Genomic DNA, 20,178 nt, shown 5'->3' with positions numbered 1-20,178 from the left:
TGATAAAATCGTTTTGGATTGGAGGACTAGTTTAAGAGTTAAGTTTAAGATAAAAGTTCTCCAAGAAGATGATGATATATTCCAGATGATGGTGACAGACCGCAACTAACGACATTCGGTTGAGTCCACGCTATCTGGGTGAGCCATATAATCAACTTGAATTTGTTTATGTGTAATCTGAGTATCATATTCACATATTTTATACCACTCAATAGTAGGACGTTCAATATTAAACAAAAAATATCAAAAATTATATGTATTTGTCACTCAGCGCTAAGCCATCCTATTCACCTTCAACCCAAAAAATTTTTGTGATAGTAATTCAAATTGAGTTTCACAATCTAAGAAAGTGCTATTCTGAACACTAATAAGCTAAGACGAAGGTTTTTAGGCTGCGTTTGAACCTCGTAACTGTAGCGTGAACTCTATGATGAGGTTTCAGCGGACTCAGTCAAGGATAGAGTGCTAGGTTGAGACGCAGTTAGGATTTCATTTGACAAGTCTTTATTCATTTTATACAATGTAACTATTCTAGTGCGTACCGCTCCACGAACACTGACAGCTTCACGCGCATACCCAAACATATGTATAGCTGCCGTATAAAAAGGACGTTTATCACTGCAAATGATAATTCAGTATCAACTTATCAAGTATATGTCAGGAAAAAGCTAAGGATGGAATTCACGAAGTGTTTGAGATTGATGGATATTATGGAAACGGCGTACAAAATCTTAGGCAAATCATCATAAACAGCAGAAATTCAAAAATGGATAAAATGCGGAAGTCAAAATATTTGGCTTCTCAACAAAATTTTGTGAAAGGCTTCATCGATTGGAGAAAATATCAGAATTATCACAACGATCGGACTCTTAAAAGCGCTCACGGAAAATTTCAAACGTCTTCAGAAAACGAGTGGAGGTACGCAGAAAGAAAGAAGAAGCGATCGAGTTCACTGCGAAGTTTTGGAATCAGCTTCAAGGGGAGAATTCGAACTATATCCATCGTCAATTTGAAGCATGAAGATGTGAAGAGATTTATAGAATACGCAAAGGTACGAGCCGTGACAAGACTAAAAAACGCTTTGAAGAAAAACGGGAGCTTGAAAGCCAATGTTATCCTGGCTCGTAAATGTAAAGTTAAAAAGGATGATCACACGGTGGAAGAGATCAAATTTGTTAATACGAGGAATGAAATCATTCTCCAGACAACGGATATTAACGAATGGTTCATCGAAAAAGCGACAGGGCATTTGTTGAAAAAAGTGGAAGATTTCCAGGAAAAGGATTCAGGCCGGTTGTTACTTGAGATTATAAATCTTGCCGTCAACATTAACAAGTATACACCACTACGAGGTGGTCTGTATACCCACACCCCGTTACCTAAGCATATCAGTAATAAGAAGGCTGTGGTAAACATCAGAAACAACGACTCTTACTGCTTTCTTTGGTCGGTCAGCACAGCTCTGTTCCCAGCGGACAACAACAATCCCAACGCGACCAGCTCATACCCGCATTTCAGCTCAGTGCTACGGTATGATGGTATAACATTTCCTATGTCTCTAGACAAAAACACCATTTCAGAATTTGAGATACCTAATGGACTTTCCATCAACGTTCACGGTATAGACCAAGGTGATCGGGAAAAAAGTGAAATAGTACTGATTCACCTGAGTCAGAATGAGTCTGATAAACCTGTGATTCATCCTTTGGCGATAGAAACTGGAATCACTGACGATGACGTTAATATGGAAAATTATGAGAAAAAAAGAATCTTTGATTTCACTTGTATTCGAAATCGGTCTCGATTAACAAGTTCTCCAATTTCTAACTGTAATGGTCGTACTTGGTTATGTGATACATGTCTGTCTCATTTTTAATCTGAAAGATGTTAAAAAAAGCACAAAGTTTATTGCATGAGTTTGAACGAGACCAAAGTTGAATTACACACAGAGGGGGAAAGTTTACTGATATTCAAAAATTTTAAGCACAAAGAAACCGTTCCGTTCTGCATTCATGCGGATCTTAAATGTTTGCTGCAACCTACTCATATTCAACTGTAAAAAGACAGAACAATTTACCAGAACTATGTTCTGTACAGCGTAGCGTATTACTTCCATTGCGCTTTCGTCGATTCCATCTCAATGTTCAAAATAAACCGTGAAGAGACTTGCATCCAATGGTTTGTGAATGAGTTGGAGAAATTGGCACATTCGTTACGTGCATATTTCAAAACTGTTGTAGCCATCCAACCGCTTAATTGCAATCAGCTTAACGAATTTAATTTATCAACGGTGTGTCACATTTGCGAGAAACCGTTCACGCTCGAAGACGTCAAGCATCGTGATCACAGTCATTACTCTGGAAAGTACCGTGGTGCTGCTCATCGAGGCTGTGATCTAAATTGTAGGAACTCACATACTATCCCGGTGATATTCCATAATCTGTCAGGTTAAGATTCGCATTTTCTGATTAAAGTATTAGCGACAACTTTTAAGGATACTATTCAGCTTCTACCGGTTAATAAAAAAAAGTATCTTTCGTTTATGAAATTTGTTGAAGCAACGGACCTACAGTTTAGATATATAGATTCGTATGGTTTTATGCTCAGCAGCCTCGAAAAATTGGCAACGTATTTGAATGATAACCAACAGACAATCATACGTAAGTTTTTCACTAGCTCCGACAAACTTGAGTTATTGAATAGGAAAGGTATTTTCCCGTATGAGTACATGGATGGTTGTAGAAGCTTAAGGACGTTTAGTGTAGTGTTTACGACGTTACTCGATGTACAAATACTAAGTAAGAATGTATGTAGTCACGGTACAGCGCGAGGCAGTTGGTCAGCGAGCGCTGAGCGTGACACACGCAATCACCTTATTTACTTGTTTCCTAATAAAATTATTCTATAGTGTTAAGCCTGATCCCGAGTGTTATTTATTTGAGAGCCCCATTACAAAACATTACAACTGGCGACGAGGTTCATTCGAACTATAGTGCAGGGTTGGCTTAATAGTGCAAATTGAGCGGCCATTTTTGCGTTACACGCTGTATCCGATAGCCACGTAAGCGTAAAAGCACTACACAAAGGAAACCGGGAAAATTGTGAAGCGGACGACAAAATTAATGTCGGGCACTAGTGGAATTGATATTGATTACTCTGAAACGTCGTGGATTAAAGAGTTAAATAAACCTAAACTAATTGCAATTTTAACGCAATTGGGATTAAAATTCGACAAAGCGGCAAATATCGACGTACTACGAAAAATTTTACGGTGCCAGATACGAAAGGTGAACGAAGAGAAAGAAAGTAAACAAGTCGACAAGACCGAACCGCAGGGCAGCGTACAAGAAGATAATAAGGAAACAATACAATTCCACACAATGGCAGAAACCAACTCTAATATTTCACGCCTAGAATTTCACCTGGGTAAGGACGATTGGGAGATGTACACAGAAAGGCTCGAATTATATTTCGTAGCTAACGACGTCAGGGCAGAAAAACAAGCGGCAGTGTTGCTAACGAAAATTAGTCCCGATACCTATAAACTTGTTCGTCATCTATGCGCGCCCGAAAAACCCAGCACCAAAACATTTGAAGAATTAGTGAAATTAATAAATAATCATCTTAACCCGAAGCCGTCAGAGACGATGGAAAGATGTACTTTTTATCAAGCGAGACAATCGCAAACAGAGTCAGTGTCGGAGTTTGCGGCAAGATTAAAAAGTTTATCGATTAATTGTAACTTCGGTGACGCGAAAATAGCATTACGCGATCAGTTAGTGTGCGGACTGAAAGATCACACTACAAAAACGTTATTATTTCGCGAAGATAAATTAACGTACGACTCAGCCTACAAACTGGCAACAGCGCTGGAAACAGCCGAGAAGTATGCGTCATCGACAGACCAAGCAGCTGGAGAACCATCAAAGACAATAGTAAACAAAATAAGCTCGGCTCCAAAGCCAGAGTACAAGAGACAACTTCACACAAGAGGAAGGGGTGCAGATCGAGGTAGAAGGGGCGGCAACCAGCGTTACCTGAACAGAGCTCCGATGAATAGGGGTAACCGCTCGACGAGTGAAAACGCGAGCGCAAATACTAGGCGCTCGTCAGCATGTTTCTGCTGCGGAAGAAACAACCACTGGGCTCGTGATTGTTATCACCGGTTCAGCACGTGCAACTCGTGTAAAAGGAAAGGGCACCTGGAGACGGTGTGTACAGCACAAAAGGCGGTACAACACCTTGAGCAGGAGTCTGAGGATCAACAAGGGGACAAGAACGATTTCTTCATGATGGATGATGGCCGCGAGAGAAAATCATCGAGGATGACCAGCAGCAACGCAAATTGCAGTAGCGATAATATAACAGCCGAACCAATGTATCTAGATGTATTAATTAATAATAGGATTCTAAAAATGGAAATGGACACAGGTTCGTATGCAACGATCATATCTAAGAGAGATAAAGACAGATATTTTCCAAATTGCGAGGTAAAGTTGATTAGTAGTCCATTAAACGCATACGGTAAGGTACCTTTAGAGCATGTGGGAACACTGGATAATTTGCAGGTAAAGATAGGCAATGAGAAAGCCTCACTGGGAATGAGAGTAATGAAAGGAGATGGTCCAATGTTAATTGGCAGGCAATGGCTAAAAGTTTTTGGATTATGGCCTCTAAAACTGAATAAGAGAGCAGATATGTGTAACAAAATTTATGGAGTAAATGAAACGATGGGGTTCCCAACGAAGTTTCCAAAATTGTTTGGTAAAGGTCCAGGTTTATATAATAAAGGAATGTTAAGATTAACGTTAAAAGAAAATACTCAGCCAGTCGCATTGAAAGCTAGACACTTGCCATTTGCATTAGCGAGTAAAGTCGAAAACGAGATTGATAGACTGGTAACATTAGGCCATCTAGAGAAGGTGGACGTCAGCGAGTGGGCTACACCCATTGTACCGGTAATAAAGACAGACGGCACAGTAAGAATTTGCGGAAATTTTAAGTTGACGTTAAACCCAAATTTAGTTAAAGATAGACACCCAATTCCATTAATCGATGAGATTTTTTTAGCGCTAAGAAGCGGTAAAACTTTCTCGCAGATTGATCTCCAGCATGCTTACATGCAGATCCCGGTAGAGGAGAGCAGTCGAGATTACTTGACAATAATAACGCACAAAGGCCTCTACAGGTATACCAAAATGCCGGAAGGTATTGCGTCGGGCCCGGGTGATTTTCAAAGGAAGATTGAGCAATGCTTAGCGGGAATTGACGGAGTAATTCCGTACATTGATAACATATTTTGTACCGGCAAAGACGATAAAGAGCATTTAGAAGCGCTGAACGCTGTATTTAAAAGACTCGAAGACTATGGTTTCAAAGTAAATATTAGCAAATGTGATTTTTTCAAAGAAAAGCTGGACATTTTGGGTTTTGTTATAGACCAGAATGGGCTTCACAAATCAAAAACTAAAGTCAAAGCAATGATAGAAGCACCAACGCCGGTAAACAAAGAACAATTAGACTCATTTCTTGGGTTGATCACTTACTACGCGAGATTTCTGCCACAGAGAGCAGAAAAACTGAAATGTCTTTATGAGTGTACGAAAGCAGATAATTTTAATTGGACAAAACAATGTGACAAAGCGTTTGAGTGGGTCAAGGGGGAGTTGGTATCGCCACGAGTGTTAGCACACTACGATCCTAACACCGATTTGATCTTGTCCTGCGACGCATCCACATACGGGTTAGGAGCGATCCTGTCACATAAATACAAAGACGGTACCGAGCGACCGATAGCGTTCGCGTCTCAAATAATTCCGGAGAAAGAAGCGAGCCGTGCGATAATTGATAAGGAAGCGAGTGCAATTGTATTCGGCTTTAAGAAATTTTATAATTATGTATTCGGCAAAGAGATTACGTTGAGAACAGATCATAAGCCTTTATTTTTTATTTTTGGTCCAAAGCAAGAGATCCCTTTAACTATTGCAAGTAGGCTGCAAAGATGGGCATACTTCTTATCACGATTCAATTACAATATTGAATATATTAAATCACAGCAAAATGGTAACTGTGATGCACTTTCACGACTTCCAATCAATGATGCAACTCCAGTGTTCGATGACGAATTATCATCAATAAACTATATATCAGAGTCGTTACAAACGTTAAGCGCGGTAGAAATTGCCAAAGAGACAAAAAAAGATAAAGTATTAAATAAAATAGTTCGATATGTAAACGGTACATGGCCAAGTGTGAGTGAATTGAGTGAAAGGGAACAGAAATACTATGCGAAACGAGACGAGCTGTATGTCGAAAAAGAATGCTTGTTATGGGGGTATCGCATAATAGCGCCAGAATCAATGAAAAACAGTGTGTTAAGTGAATTACACGCCTCACATTTCGGTGTGGTAAAGATGAAAATGCTAGCGAGAAGTCACGTGTGGTGGCCGAATATCGATAACGATATCCAGAATGTATCGGCAGCATGCAGAGTGTGCGTGCAAGAAAGAAAGAAACCACCGAGTGTTCCGTTAACGCCATGGCCGTACCCAGATAATTGTTGGAGTAGGATTCATATCGATTTCCTTGGCCCATTCCACGGACATATGTTTATGATAATTGTTGATGCGTACTCGAAATGGCCAGAGGTCATTGATATGAATAAAAGTACCACAGTACCGCGAGTACTCGAGGAGGTAAAAAAAGTGTTGTCACGATTTGGTTTACCAAGACACGTAGTTACCGATAACGGTACTCAATTTACAAGTAAAGAATTTCAAGAGTTTTGTAAAATAAATGGTATTAGACAGAGTTTTACAGCACCGCACCATCCAGCAACAAATGGTGCAGCTGAGAACTTTGTAGGCACGTTTAAGGACAAAGTCGATAAAATTGTTCAAACCGGTAAACCTCTCGACTACGCAGTTAATCTTTTCTTATTCGACTATCGATCAATAGAACACTGTACAACTGGCAGATCACCATCGTTTATGATGTACAAACGGGAAATTAAAACTAGATTTGATTTGTTACGACCGAGTGTATTGGATAGCGTAGAGAAACAGCAATCTGCACAGATAGCGAGAAGAAAAAGCAGTCGAATTGTTGAATTCCAGATAGGTGACACGGTGATGGTTGAAGATTTTAGCGTTAGAAGCAAAGCGCGGGTACGAGGTACAATAACAAAGAAATTGTCACCGGTAACGTTTCTAGTAGAAACCGCACCCAACAAAACATGGAAACGACATGTCGATCAAATTATCCGATACACGCCCGAGATTGATGATATAAATAAGTCAGTGCCAAAGGTAACAACGAACAAATCTGATATTGTATTACGTCGTTCAAACCGATTGAAAAACTAAGTGTAACAGTATTTCAAAAGGGAGGAATTGTAGTGTTTACGACGTTACTCGATGTACAAATACTAAGTAAGAATGTATGTAGTCACGGTACAGCGCGAGGCAGTTGGTCAGCGAGCGCTGAGCGTGACACACGCAATCACCTTATTTACTTGTTTCCTAATAAAATTATTCTATAGTGTTAAGCCTGATCCCGAGTGTTATTTATTTGAGAGCCCCATTACAAAACATTACATTTAGTTACCGACCAAGGAAAAATTTTATTAAAAATTGAACAACCAAGATATTTTGGATGAAAATTACGGGCACGCATGCAAAGTTCGGCACGCTTTTAGGATTGAAACGTTAGGAGAGTACTGAGACTAATGTTTGCGGACTGACGTTCTTATATTGGCGAACATTTTTGAAAACTTGCGGCAGAGTTGTTGGGCAACGTACAACCTGGACCCGTTACATTATGGGGAGGTTCTCGTCCAGAGGCCCGAAAATGTGCGTAATTTCATGATTTTTTTTTTTGAGAGTACATACGTATTTTTTTCAAAAAACTTTTGTGGCATTTATTTGTCTATATTTCGAAAAGTTTACAAAATTTTTTCAAGTAAAAATCATACAAAATGGCAGCTCCAGCCCTTACTGACGACGGTCGTGCGCGGTGGTGGACAGTGTGCGCGGGGCACTCTACAACCTTGCCAAGTGATCTGAAACGAAAAAATCAAAAAAAATCTTAAAGTAGATGAAATTTGGGGGGCCTCATGAAACTCCAATTTTTAAAAAACCCTTTTTAGAAAAAATGGGGACCTTTTGAAAAAAAAAACACCCTTTTTGCCTCTTTTTATTTGTTTTAACGTTTAAAAAAACAATACTAAACATTTTTGTTCGACAAAAAACGCTTCCTGCAGGCCCCCTAAATTTAATAAGCTTTAATTTGAGCCGCCAAACGTCGAAATCGGTGTAGTAGTTGAAGCGGAATTGCACTCCGCGCGCAAAAAAGAGGTGTTTCGAGAAAAACGCGTTTAAAGTTTGACGAAGAAAAAATCGTATGTAATGTTTTTTTTTTTGACACTTACATCTAAACAGCTATTCCTGAACCATACGGGATTCCTTCCTCATCTTCAAAAATCATGATTTGCTGAACTTTGGTGCTGATTTTGTCAATTCTGGCCTTTTTCGCCAGCACTGATAGATTCGCCTCCGCTAATGTGATGCGTTTATCGTCCGTCTTCGCAGCAAAGTTTTTACTATTTATTCCTTTGACGATCCCTAATGTCTTCATGGTTGTTAATATTTTCCAGACCTTAAGGATGAAAATAAAGCACTACAAAAAATAAGTTTTTTTGTGTCGATTTTGACTAGAACCTCCCCTTATTACACCGCACCCGGGCTGTTGTTTGACACAATGCTGAAGTGTATCGACATCGAGTTCGAGCTTCTCACCGACGTAGATATGACTATGTTCATAGAAAAAGGAATTCGAGGTGGTGTGTCCCAATGCTCTACTCGGTATGCAGAAGTGAATAATAGGCACATGGGAGATGCTTTTAATCCAGAGCTATAGGAGTCGTACCTCATGTACTTTGACTTCAACAACTTGTACGGTGCTGCCATGAGCTCTGCTCTACCGTACAATTCCTTTGAATGGATCTCAAATTTCGAGCGATTTGATGTTTTTACCATCTCGGACAAAGCCTAGTTTGGCTACATATTGGAGGTAGGCGTGGAATATCCCGAGGAACTGTACGAAATGCACAAAGATTTGCCACTTTGCCCGGAGCACTACATACCTCCGACCTCGAGTGGCAAGGAACCGAAATTGACGATCACGCTAGTCTCCAAGCAAAACCACGTTATTCATTATCGCGTTTTAAAACAATGTTTGGAGTGAGGTTTATAATTAGTTGAAATATATCGAGTTCTCGAGTTCAGAAAATCAGCGTGGTTTAAAAAATCAATAGATTTGAATACAGATTTGAGAGAAAAAATTAAACAATGAATTCGAGAAAAATTTTTATGAATTAATGGATAACGCTGTTTTTGGCAAGACAATGGAGAACAGGGCACAGGAAAACAAATTTGAACTCACTGGTGATGAGAGAAATTAACGACAACAGAGTCAGGGCGGCTAGGTGGTCTAGTGGAGTAAGTCTCCGGTGAAGCATCTCTAGATACCAGGTTCGATTCCTGGCTCCGTCGTTAATTTTTCAAATTCACCAGTTTGTCAAATTTACATATTTCAACAAAAATTCTCTCGTAGATTAATGATTTGCGCACCAGCATCTCATTTATTAGACGGCATTGCCGTCTTACGGGCTTCTCATCGGAAGCAAAGGATTCAAAAAGGGTAAACATAACATCTACACACTACAGTCTCCTTACATCGTGCATGCAGAGAAGAAATTCTCACTCACAATGGAGAACGTTCGGAAATACAGAGATATTGGACTGATTATGAAATAGGGTGGAAGTTGCGGTGCTAGAGCTACTATAGCCAAACCAAATTTCCACAGCTGTACAATCTTTAATGAAAATATGATAATCGTTGGAATGCGTAAAAGGAGAGTCGAACTCAACGAACCAATGTATGCAGGCTACTCCATTTCAGATCTTTCAAAATCTTCTATCTACGATTTCCATTATAATTATGTTAAAATGAAATTTGGACATCAGGCAAAATTAATGCATACCTACACGGATAGTTTAATATACCACTTCACTGTCCCCGATATTTACGGATGCATGAAACAGGACTTGGACAAATTTGATACATCCAATTATCAACCTGATAATGTTCACGGAATGCTACTAGTTGACAAAAATGTCCTCAGCTTGATGAAAGACGAGTGTAACGCAAAAATAATGACAGAATTTATTGGTTTGAGGACGAAATCGTATTGGTTAGGACTCATGGGGAAGGATGAGGACAAAAAACGAGCTGAGGGTGTAAAAGGATCGCTATTAAAAAATCTAACTTTGAATGATTATTTGAAGTATGCTTCAGAACACAAAAATTTAGTCGATCATCAGAGTCTGATACATAGTCAGAAGCATCAGGTCTATACCATAGAACAGAAGAACGTAGCACTGAGCTGAAACGACGGAGAGCGAATCGTATTTACAAACACGACCGATACGCTGCCGTAGGGCTACAAGACCTACAGTTATACTGCGCATTGGTGTGAATTGTATCTTCCAGGTGTAAAAATAAAGGCACACATTTGAAAAATAATCTCGGTTATTCAATGTTACATATCACATTCATCCATCCAACTGTTGTGTGTATTGTCAAAACCTAACCACTTGGCGTATAATTTTTTTCCGCGTTTCTTGAGCACCTTCTCCACGAGATAGATTTCCGAATATTTAACCTTAAGGAACTCCTGTTCGAAGAAACCACCAACGATGGGTAGATCTTGATAGTCTTTGAGCTTGTACGTCACAGGATGAGTATTTTTTACTTGGCTTATTGTGATTATCTCCCTCGTCCAATTGGGAGTGTAACCTTTCTCAAAGACGTTTGTGAATTTGCTGATTCAAACTTTGTCACCAGTTTTGAACTTAGCTAGTTTGGTAGGTTTCGCTCGAAGCTCTCCGTACGCCTGACGTAATACCATTCTTTGGTTCTCAATGGTGATATCAGTTGGTTTTTATGGTTCGGTGTTTGGCGTTGTTGTAAGCCGGAACCAAATCGGATGAGATATCGAGCCACTTGCAGCTTCCTTGCATACTGAACCGTTTCCACATTTGACTTTTGAGCGTGCGATTGAAGCGTTCGCAGATCAAAGCCTTCAAATTACTGTACGTGGAGTAAAGTTTAATTCCATAGTGTGACATAAGTGATTCAAATTTCGAGTTGTAAAATTCCGTTCCTCTGTCGATATATAATTTTTTCGGTACCCGTCCTTGGACAAGCACAGATTCCATTGCCTTCGTAACATCATCTCCAGACTTGCTCTTTATCGGTTTAGCCTACACGTACTTTGGAAAGATATCAATAACTGTAAGCATGTACTTGCAGCCTTTGTTTTGTTCAGCGTATGATATCATATCAACAAGATCCGCCTGCCAGGTCTCGTCGATGCCGCGAACGTCTGTACGTCGACGCAGGTAATTCCAGCGTGCAGGCTTATGCAGTTCCGTCACCAGTGCTTGCTTTTCCTCGTTTATATTCCGACGCTCTTAGTCTGGTGTTCAATTTAGAAATGATTTTAGCGTTTCGAATCGACAGGTCTCTGCCTGTTTTCCAAGCAGGTGTTCAAGGCTTTCTCCGTGGTGATCTCCAAAGCTTTGATCATTTATTCGAGGTTGTTAATTTGTTTCTGCAGCACGTTGAATTTTCGTCTCAAGATTTTTAAAGTTACAGCATTCTTCGGCTCTGCAGGATCTGCGACTGTTCCGGCGTCCGCGGAGCTTACGACGCTGGGACGGGGTGAGTGAGACGGCACATTACGGGTCGACACGATAGCTTTCCCCCTTCTATTCCTTTCTTTGTTAATCGTCCTCTACCTCAATCAAATAAGCAACCTCTCCCTTCTGATCAAATAAACAGCCTTTTATTCTTAATCAAAATAAACAATTTCTCTGTGGTAATTGAGACAAGCAGCCGAATACTCTGGGCGAAGTGACACCTCAAGACTGAGGCATTGATATTCAAGAGATAAAGAGAGGGATTCCCGAGAGCTATCAACGCCGCCGTGGGCTGGAGACGAGTGAGTGACTGTTCTCCCGGCTGGCCCGTCCTCATCTTGCAGCAGCAGCGCCGCCTATCGGGTGGAACGCCGTGGGACGGGGACCTCGTCGGGATAAACGTACTCTCGAGGGCGGCGGTAGTGCCGTGATCTAACAGTGACATTGCACAGTCTCATGTTCTGTACATCGTAATGCTCGTCCGCTGTTATTTGAAATCCGACACCCGGAGGACCGCGAGTGCTCGCAGCCGTGTTTTTATCCAGATGCCGTCCAAACACGTCGACCCTCATCTCGATAATGAATGCAAAAACGATGGGAGCTGCTTAATAAATGATTCCTGCTTCGCGTAGTTCTTCGATAATGGAGATTATTTCGTTATTGTGACTCAGATTTCCCGCTGCCTGAGATGCCAGGTATAAGCGAAGACGTTCCACTAACTCGTTTGGATCATCCCAGAAAACGTATTCCGTTTCAAAACCTTGTCGAGTGATCATAGCTTGCGGAAGTAGACCTTTACCTCTTCGGCAAGGTGATGGGGAATAATCCATCAATTCGGCAATGACATTTTTGAATTTGTAACTGTTATCGTTTCCAACACCCCCATCGGAAGAGTAATACTTTTTATGTATCGGTGCGAGGATTATGTTTTCAAGATTTTCCTGATCTCCGGCGGTCACAGATTAACCGTCAGGCTTCTTTTTGAACAAAAGTTTCAGCAAACCCTTCGTTTTCGGGTGAAGCGTATCGCCAATACAAATGTAGTCACTCTCAAAAGATATCAACGAATCACCAATCATTAGTCTGTTTCGGAGGTTGCGTACACCGTACACGTTGTCCAATTCACTTTTCCTCTTTGCACCTCTCACCAGTACAAAATGCTCATCCTTGATTTTCTCGACAGATGTTTCTATGATTGTTTTATCTCCTGCCGAAGCAAAGGAATCGTCCATTTCCGAGACTGTTTTATTCTTCCTGAATTTCTTCCACCTCTTGTTTTACAGGTTTAGTATCTTTTGTAACATTCACCGGTTCTTGCAACGGAGTCACTACTGGTTTGAAAACGTCACTCGATTTCTGAGCCAGAGATTCTTTGCCCGACTGGAGCAATCTGTGTTTTCGATGAATCGCAGCACTTGCTTGAGCGACCTGGTGTAGGAGATCTTTTTACTTGGAAGTTTCAGAGCTCTGCATGTTGACGCAACTGAGTCTGCAACGCTACTGCGTCTCTCGTTCAAAAACGGTAGATTTTATTTATTTTCCAGGCCAACAAAAGAATCGAATCCCTTCCTGTATCGTCCTTCGTTAAGCTCACTGTCTTTGTCAATCACCAGAAACCCGTACTTCTCACCGTTCCAGCGTGCAGGGCACACACTTTCGAACTCTGTGTAAGACATATCGGTGTTCACATGGTCGTTGCATACATGTCTCAGGTTCACGTCGTCTTGTTTGAATACATGAATAACTTCACGTTATCGCGCACGAAATGGTTGGGAATACGTGCGTACGTTTGACAGAGATAGAAACAGTCAACGTTGTGATATCTGTCAATGCAAAAGTAGGCTTTAATATTGTCCTGCTTCTCGCACGCTACATCGTCAAATATGATTATTGAGTTGGGTCGTGCTTCTTCTGGTGTAATCATTTGCTCACGCTCGGTAAACGCGAAATACTTCATATTCTCGACATTGTCCAACAATTCGTTCAACAATCCGTATTCCGGTTGATTGAGAGTTTTTGAGTAGATATAGATATTCTCAAATCTCAGTCCGTTAGGATGGGTTATGAGTGTGAGCAACGCATTAGTTTCACCAATATTTGACAGTTCACAGAATATTGCACGTACTCGTATACTGTTTGAGAGTAATTCACCATGCCGTTTGTGTCTTTTGACATTTTGCATTGAAAGTTTGTCAAGATAGGTTGTTTCTCAAACCGCATCTCAGACATGATTGATCGGATTTGCTATGAATGTCCCGTTTCAAAGCACTTCCTTTCGGTGAACACACGGACATGATCATGTGCAGAGGTAAACGCAGCAGCAGGCGCCAACATCGTGGCAAGGGTTTGGTAAATGAAGTCATTAACAGCCTTCCAGTCAAATTGCATGTACCTGGTTATTAGTACTGTGGGCCTAGTACGAAGTCAACGGAGAGACTCGCACAGGGCGATCCAGGAATCAATCTTCTCGACACAGCTTGCAAGGACCACGACATTGCTTACTCGCAGAATCGTGAAACTCTTGAAGTTAGAAACGAGGCTGATAGGGTGTTGACTGAGAAAGCTTGGAAACGGATTTTCGCTCCGGACGCCAATTTAGGTGAGAATGCAATGGCTTGGGCAATAGCTAATACAATAAAAGTGAAATCAAAACTTGGAATGGGAATTCAAAAATTTGAAAATATGAACTTGAGAAAAATTATAAATGCTGCAAAACGTTCTATGGTTCCAAGCAACGATGCAGAAATAGCTATCGAATCTGCGCTGAAGGGAGCTGAAAACGCCGTTCAAAAAGCGGTGGTTAAATGTAAGGTGCGAATACCTTGCGTTCCACCATTACCTTCAAAGGTCAGTGGTTTTTCACAGTTTCAGATCTCTATTTTCGCTGAATTTAGTGCTACAGGCGCGTAAACCGGTAGTGCGGCAGGTAAAGCAATAGCTGTGAACGGTGCAAGTGCTGCTGAACGAGAACTGGAAGAGAGCAAACGATACAACAAAACTGTGGAAGCTATCGCGTTGGGCAAAGGGCTCCATATGAAACTGTATACAACAGGTCTCGGTCTCCATCTTTCAAAAAACTAGATGCGATGCTACCACGTCGAGCGTTGACTGATAAGGACTTGTTGAAATATGCGAAAATCTTAAAGGTTTCCCATTTCCACAGTGTTTTCATGCGAAACGAAATTCCTAAAAACGGTCCACGAAAAAACGAGTCAGCCGTAATCAACCTTGACAACAATGACGGTCCGGGAAAACACTGGGTTGCATACAAAAAACGCGACAATACTATGGATTACCTTGACAGTTTCGGCAACCTTCAACCACCCTCAGACCTCATGAAATAACTCGGCGTTGGTAGTGTTAAATACAATCATGAAAGGTACCAGAATTATGATACATTTGAATGCGGACGCTTGTGTCTGAAATTTCTGAGTGGTGAGCTATATAAACGTGGTGCATGATTTATCAAAGTCAGTATATCACTCGCAATCATGGATGATTCATTAACGTCAACGATTTCAGGAATTTCTTCGATTCTACAGGCACAATATTTCCCACTGATCGAACTTGCTTGTAATAAAAGTTGAACTCTTGGCTTGGTAGAATTCTAACCTTTAATTGGATTCCCAACGTTGATCGTGGTCGCAATCAAATTGACGTAGTTGACATATTGATCACTATACCTACCGGCTGCTCCAAGATCGAGGACATAGAAAAGTATCTCCAAAACGTGCTAAGAAATACAGATATCCGGCTCAACATCAAACCCAAAAATAAAACATTACGCAGCGAAATCACATGCAACCGCACGATCAACTTTAAGCTGAATGATTCCATTGTTCAACATTTGGGATTCACACCACGTGTATTGAAGGTTGATAAAACTCACGAATCAGACGTGCCTGTAACTATACGCAAGGTCAACGCGTAGCGAGTTGAGGGCAGCATTACAACGGGCGCCTGGGTCAATGGACATAAAGTACACACTATTTACGAGTTTTTCCCGACTGTCCCACCAGGATATAAGATCGTGGAAGTACCAGCGCATGTCATTTATCTTCCGATCACCCTAAGGGTCATAGATCACGTTTAGCTCCGGTTGGTGAATCAAGACGGAGACCTATTCAATTTTCGTGAATATGTTATTACTGTGAGACTATATATCACATCGCAATCAACGATAGGAATTGTATTCAACAGACTGTCAAAGAGTAGGTATATCAGTAAGTCGGCATGCCCCGATCAAGTCAGTCAACGATCGATTCTCGAACCGTCAACACCTCGAAACGTGAAGTTCCTGATAGCTCTGGGTCGAAAACTGACAACTCTTGAAAGAGGAATTTCCGACAACTAAAAATCCGATTTTGCTGTTTCATCATCTGCTACGTACCATGGAAGAAGTAATCTAGAACATTTGAGAACCAGTCGTCTTTGACGAATCTGTTGCGCATTACAAGATTCACGCTTACAAACCTTACGCGTCGTCAACTTTCAACAACAGCTATGAAATTCAAATCACCGTTCAGCATCAGGATTGAAGCATATTAACTAGCCGAAGTTCAGTACATATCCATGGACGTTCCCTCAAATCTGATGGTACAGCTACTGTGAACACACAGCTCGTAAACAACGCGATCTGTCATTTATTTGAAGAACTTCGCTATAAAATTAATGCAGTTGAGTTTGATAGAAGCAAGAACGTTGGCTTGACAAGTTTCATGAAGGGTTACGTTTCCCTGCACCCTGGTCAGATTTGGCTGATGGAGAGCGTTGGATGGCTTGATGTCGACGAGAAGAAAAAATTAACCGATACCGAGGGTAATTTTGACGCATCAATACCGCTCAGCATGATATTGGGTTTCGTTGAAGACTACCGCAAGATCGTTGTCAACGTTAAACATGAGTCGATTTTGATGAGATCAAAAACTAACGTCAATGCTATCATGCAGACTCAAGAGGAGGAATTCAAAATCATTATAAATGCCGTGGAGTGGCTAACACCGTATTTGAATCTGGCCGATCAGAAAAAAGTTCAACTACTCAATTTCATTCAGAAAGATCTACCTATTTCAATGAGCTTTTGCAGTTGGGAATTGTACGAATATCCCTTACTTCCGACAACATCGAAACACGTTTGTACTGTGAAAACTTCCACTCGGCTTGAAAAACCTCGATACGTCATTTTGGGTTTCCAAACAAGTCGAAAAAACAAGACCGGCAAGAACGCAAGTCATTTCGATCATCGCAATATCACGGACGTCAAGCTATTTTTAAACTCTCAATCTTATCCGTACGGTAACCTGAACCTCAACATGAGTCGTAATCTGTACGCGCTCCTGTACGAGATGTACGCAAACTTCCAAGCTACCTAAAACGACAAGAACCCCGAGCCGTTGCCGACAGAGAGTGAATTCCTCCGAGACGTCCCCTTATTCGTCATCGACTGTTTAAAACAAAACAAATCTTTAAAGTATGGACCTGTCGACATCCGTCTTGAATTTGAAGCTAAAGCCAACTTTTCCGCTGAAACATCAGCGTACTGCTTGATTTTTCACGATCGAATTGTCGAATACAACCCGCTCAGTGGTGAAGTGAAAAAGTTGGTATAAAAGCTGACCCGTTCCCACCATCTCGCACAGTTCAAAGATGGAGCTCATCGTTGATATACAAGGCTTTCGTAGACCTTTCAACAATAACTTCACATTGGAAGAATTGGCTATAATTTCAATCTACTTGGAAGCATCTCCATCAATGTTTTTCTTCAAGGCACCTCACGAATAGGATTGTGCGGACGTCAAATAGAAAAGCCAAAATTCTTGGTTGAAAGGCGATTTTCATGGTTCACCTTAGAGCTGTGGGAACATATCGTTTGAGGAAGTTGAATGGACCATTGAAGACAGGCTGTGCAAAGCTGAAATCATGTACGTGAAAGGAGAAAAAAAACAAGGTAGGTTCCTTAAAATTGTCTCCAAAGTTCAAATCATCGATTTGCTGGACTTCGGCTGTACGTCGCTTCAAACTCTGTAAAAAACTTCAGCTGTGTCTTCAACATGCGACATGCATATAATTCCCAACGCAATCTGTGCAGCACAAAACGTTCTGTTACTTCAAAATTAGATACAAAATCATCATACTTTTCGGATGTCGAGGGTGTACGATTTGTGTTACTGCGCAGAAGCATCTACAAGAACGGTTACGCATTCCTGGCGAATATATTATTCTGGTTATGATACTGTTGAATAAGATTATTGGACTATTGTTGTGAAGTGATTGTCAACTGTACCCTAAAAATTGTAGGCAGTAAAACTGGACTTTGAAGAATATTCATAAATCAATATAACACCTCTACCTTAGCTCTCAAGAGAGAATTTTTTTTTCCAATACAAATCTCACGTAATACTCAACCTTGCTCTTCATCCTTGACCGAGCTGTACTTGAACCGAGTTATGTTTTGCATTCCTAGAGCGACAGTAACCCAACACCGCAGATCCATAGCTCTGAATGTATACTACTGCAGCTATCGGTCGACCTTGCACTCTGGCCTTGACTGAACCCGTTTAAAGTTTATCGTAGAGTTTGCATTACAGTTACAAGCCAAAAAGAATGTGACGTTGATGATAAAGTATCGACACCGAGTGGGTAAAAAACAATTCTCAGAACCATTAATTTTGGAATGTCGCGTGGTTGGTGACCCTGGAAAAGAATGTGAGGTGGTTAATGTTACACATCAGCAATTCTACCATGGAAAAAGAATCTGAGGTGGTTGATGTTACTCATCAGCGATATCCGAGTGGATAAAAAACAATGATCCTTTTTCCCGAGAATAGTACAGCGAACGTGTCACGAGAGGCAGCACTAGTAGTAGGGACAAACATAAAATATTTAGATTTAACGCAGTGTTATTTACGTGATATAAATTTATGATTTAAAAATATAAATGAAACACAAAAAATTTTTTTTTTAACAATTACAATGCCAACAAAGCATTGCAGTTTTGCGAAGTGTACGTCGGATAACCGCTATCCGGAGGAAAAGGTGTTTTTTATACCATTCATAAAACCTCATATTGATGGGGTTAGATGTAATAAATGGATACATGCATCGAGGAGAGTGGATTTAACAGTAGAAAAAATAAATAAATATTCATATGTGTGCTCTCAACATTTTATTGGTGGAAAATGACCTACTGAAGAAAATCCAGATCCTGTTTCTACAACGATTAGTAAAGTAAGTAATAATAAATTTTTTTAAACTAATTATGTTAGCGATTGGAGTAAAAAAAATTGGTATTGAAATATTAATTATTATAGACGTAGTAGACATGAAAAAATTTAACTTAAGTAAAAAAAAGTTTAAAAATACTATTTATAAAAAATGCACATACCGATCTAGTAATTTTCTACATGTGAATTTTTTTATTCTAAAGTTTTAGCCATTTTATAGACTGATTTGCTACTGGAGAAAATTAATTAATGTCTGCTAGAGTCAAAGTCATAAATAATTGACAAATTTATTACTAAAGTTATGAGTAAATAAATAATTTTATTACCTGTTTAAAAAATTTTTCTTAGTAATAAACTTATGATTTTTATAGATCCCAAAAGCACGAAGCAAACGTCTTTCAACATCAACGATCGACTCTTTGTGCAGTCCGCTCCAAAAATCGAAAAAAGGGAAAGATGTTAACTCAGAGTTCTCAAATCCAATTCAGCAAAACGATACTCAAGATATTCCATTAGATAACTATTCAACTCCTCAATTCACTGAATTACCACTAAGTAACGAAGAGCACATCAATGAATCTGTAGCTCATGCAGAAAGTCTAACTTGTATGGAAGTTGAAAGTATTTTTGTAATAAAATCACAAAAAGGGATTGAAAAACTTACGAAAAAGTTAAGTACATCTACTGTTAATTATGAATCATGCATGAATGATCGTAAAAGGTTTAAGTTTCATACAGGCTTAACCCTTTCGGCCCGATCGGTGACTATTGTCACCCAACGCCCGACGCTCGCTCTGTCCGAGCGGTGACTATAGTCACCCAACGCCTAACGCTCGCTCCGTACGAACGGTGTTCCGCAAGTACGGACGCTTGCCGCGACTGCTCGGTCAGCAGGGACGGCGCGACGTCCGTACCGAAAGGGTTAATGCCAGAAGATTTTGATATTCTGTGGAATTTCTCAGGTCCGCCAACTGAATCATCACTGATGATCTGGCATTGACGATCTGATACTAATAAACGCATAACGATAAAACAATTTAAAGCATTATCGTTAAAAAATCAATTATTTTTAACTCTTGTGAGATTACGATGTGGCTTTTTATTGTATGATTTGAATTGCCGGTTTGGTGTCAGTATGGGATATATTTCTAAAATAACAACAACCTGGATACAACTAATGTATTGTAAATTCA

General features: G+C 40.3%; 1 protein-coding gene across 1 annotated transcript; it reads left to right on the top strand.

The window, feature by feature from the left end:
* Window positions 1-3,122: 3,122 nt before the first annotated feature.
* Window positions 3,123-7,364, top strand: LOC124295540 (uncharacterized protein K02A2.6-like). The gene has a single exon (XM_046745951.1). The coding sequence runs from the start codon at window positions 3,123-3,125 to the stop codon at window positions 7,362-7,364; it is 4,242 nt and encodes a 1,413-aa protein (XP_046601907.1).
* The last annotated feature ends 12,814 nt before the right edge of the window (window positions 7,365-20,178 follow it).

The sequence above is a fragment of the Neodiprion lecontei genome, chromosome 7 (genome assembly GCF_021901455.1).
Source record: "Neodiprion lecontei isolate iyNeoLeco1 chromosome 7, iyNeoLeco1.1, whole genome shotgun sequence".
Classification (NCBI taxonomy): Eukaryota; Metazoa; Arthropoda; class Insecta; order Hymenoptera; family Diprionidae; genus Neodiprion; species Neodiprion lecontei.
This window is presented reverse-complemented; position numbering and strand designations above follow the sequence as displayed.

What these genes read in the sequence shown, in the direction of transcription:
- LOC124295540 (XM_046745951.1), top strand. Translation starts at nt 3,123, where the DNA reads ATGTCGGGCACTAGTGGAATTGATATTGATTACTCTGAAACGTCGTGG.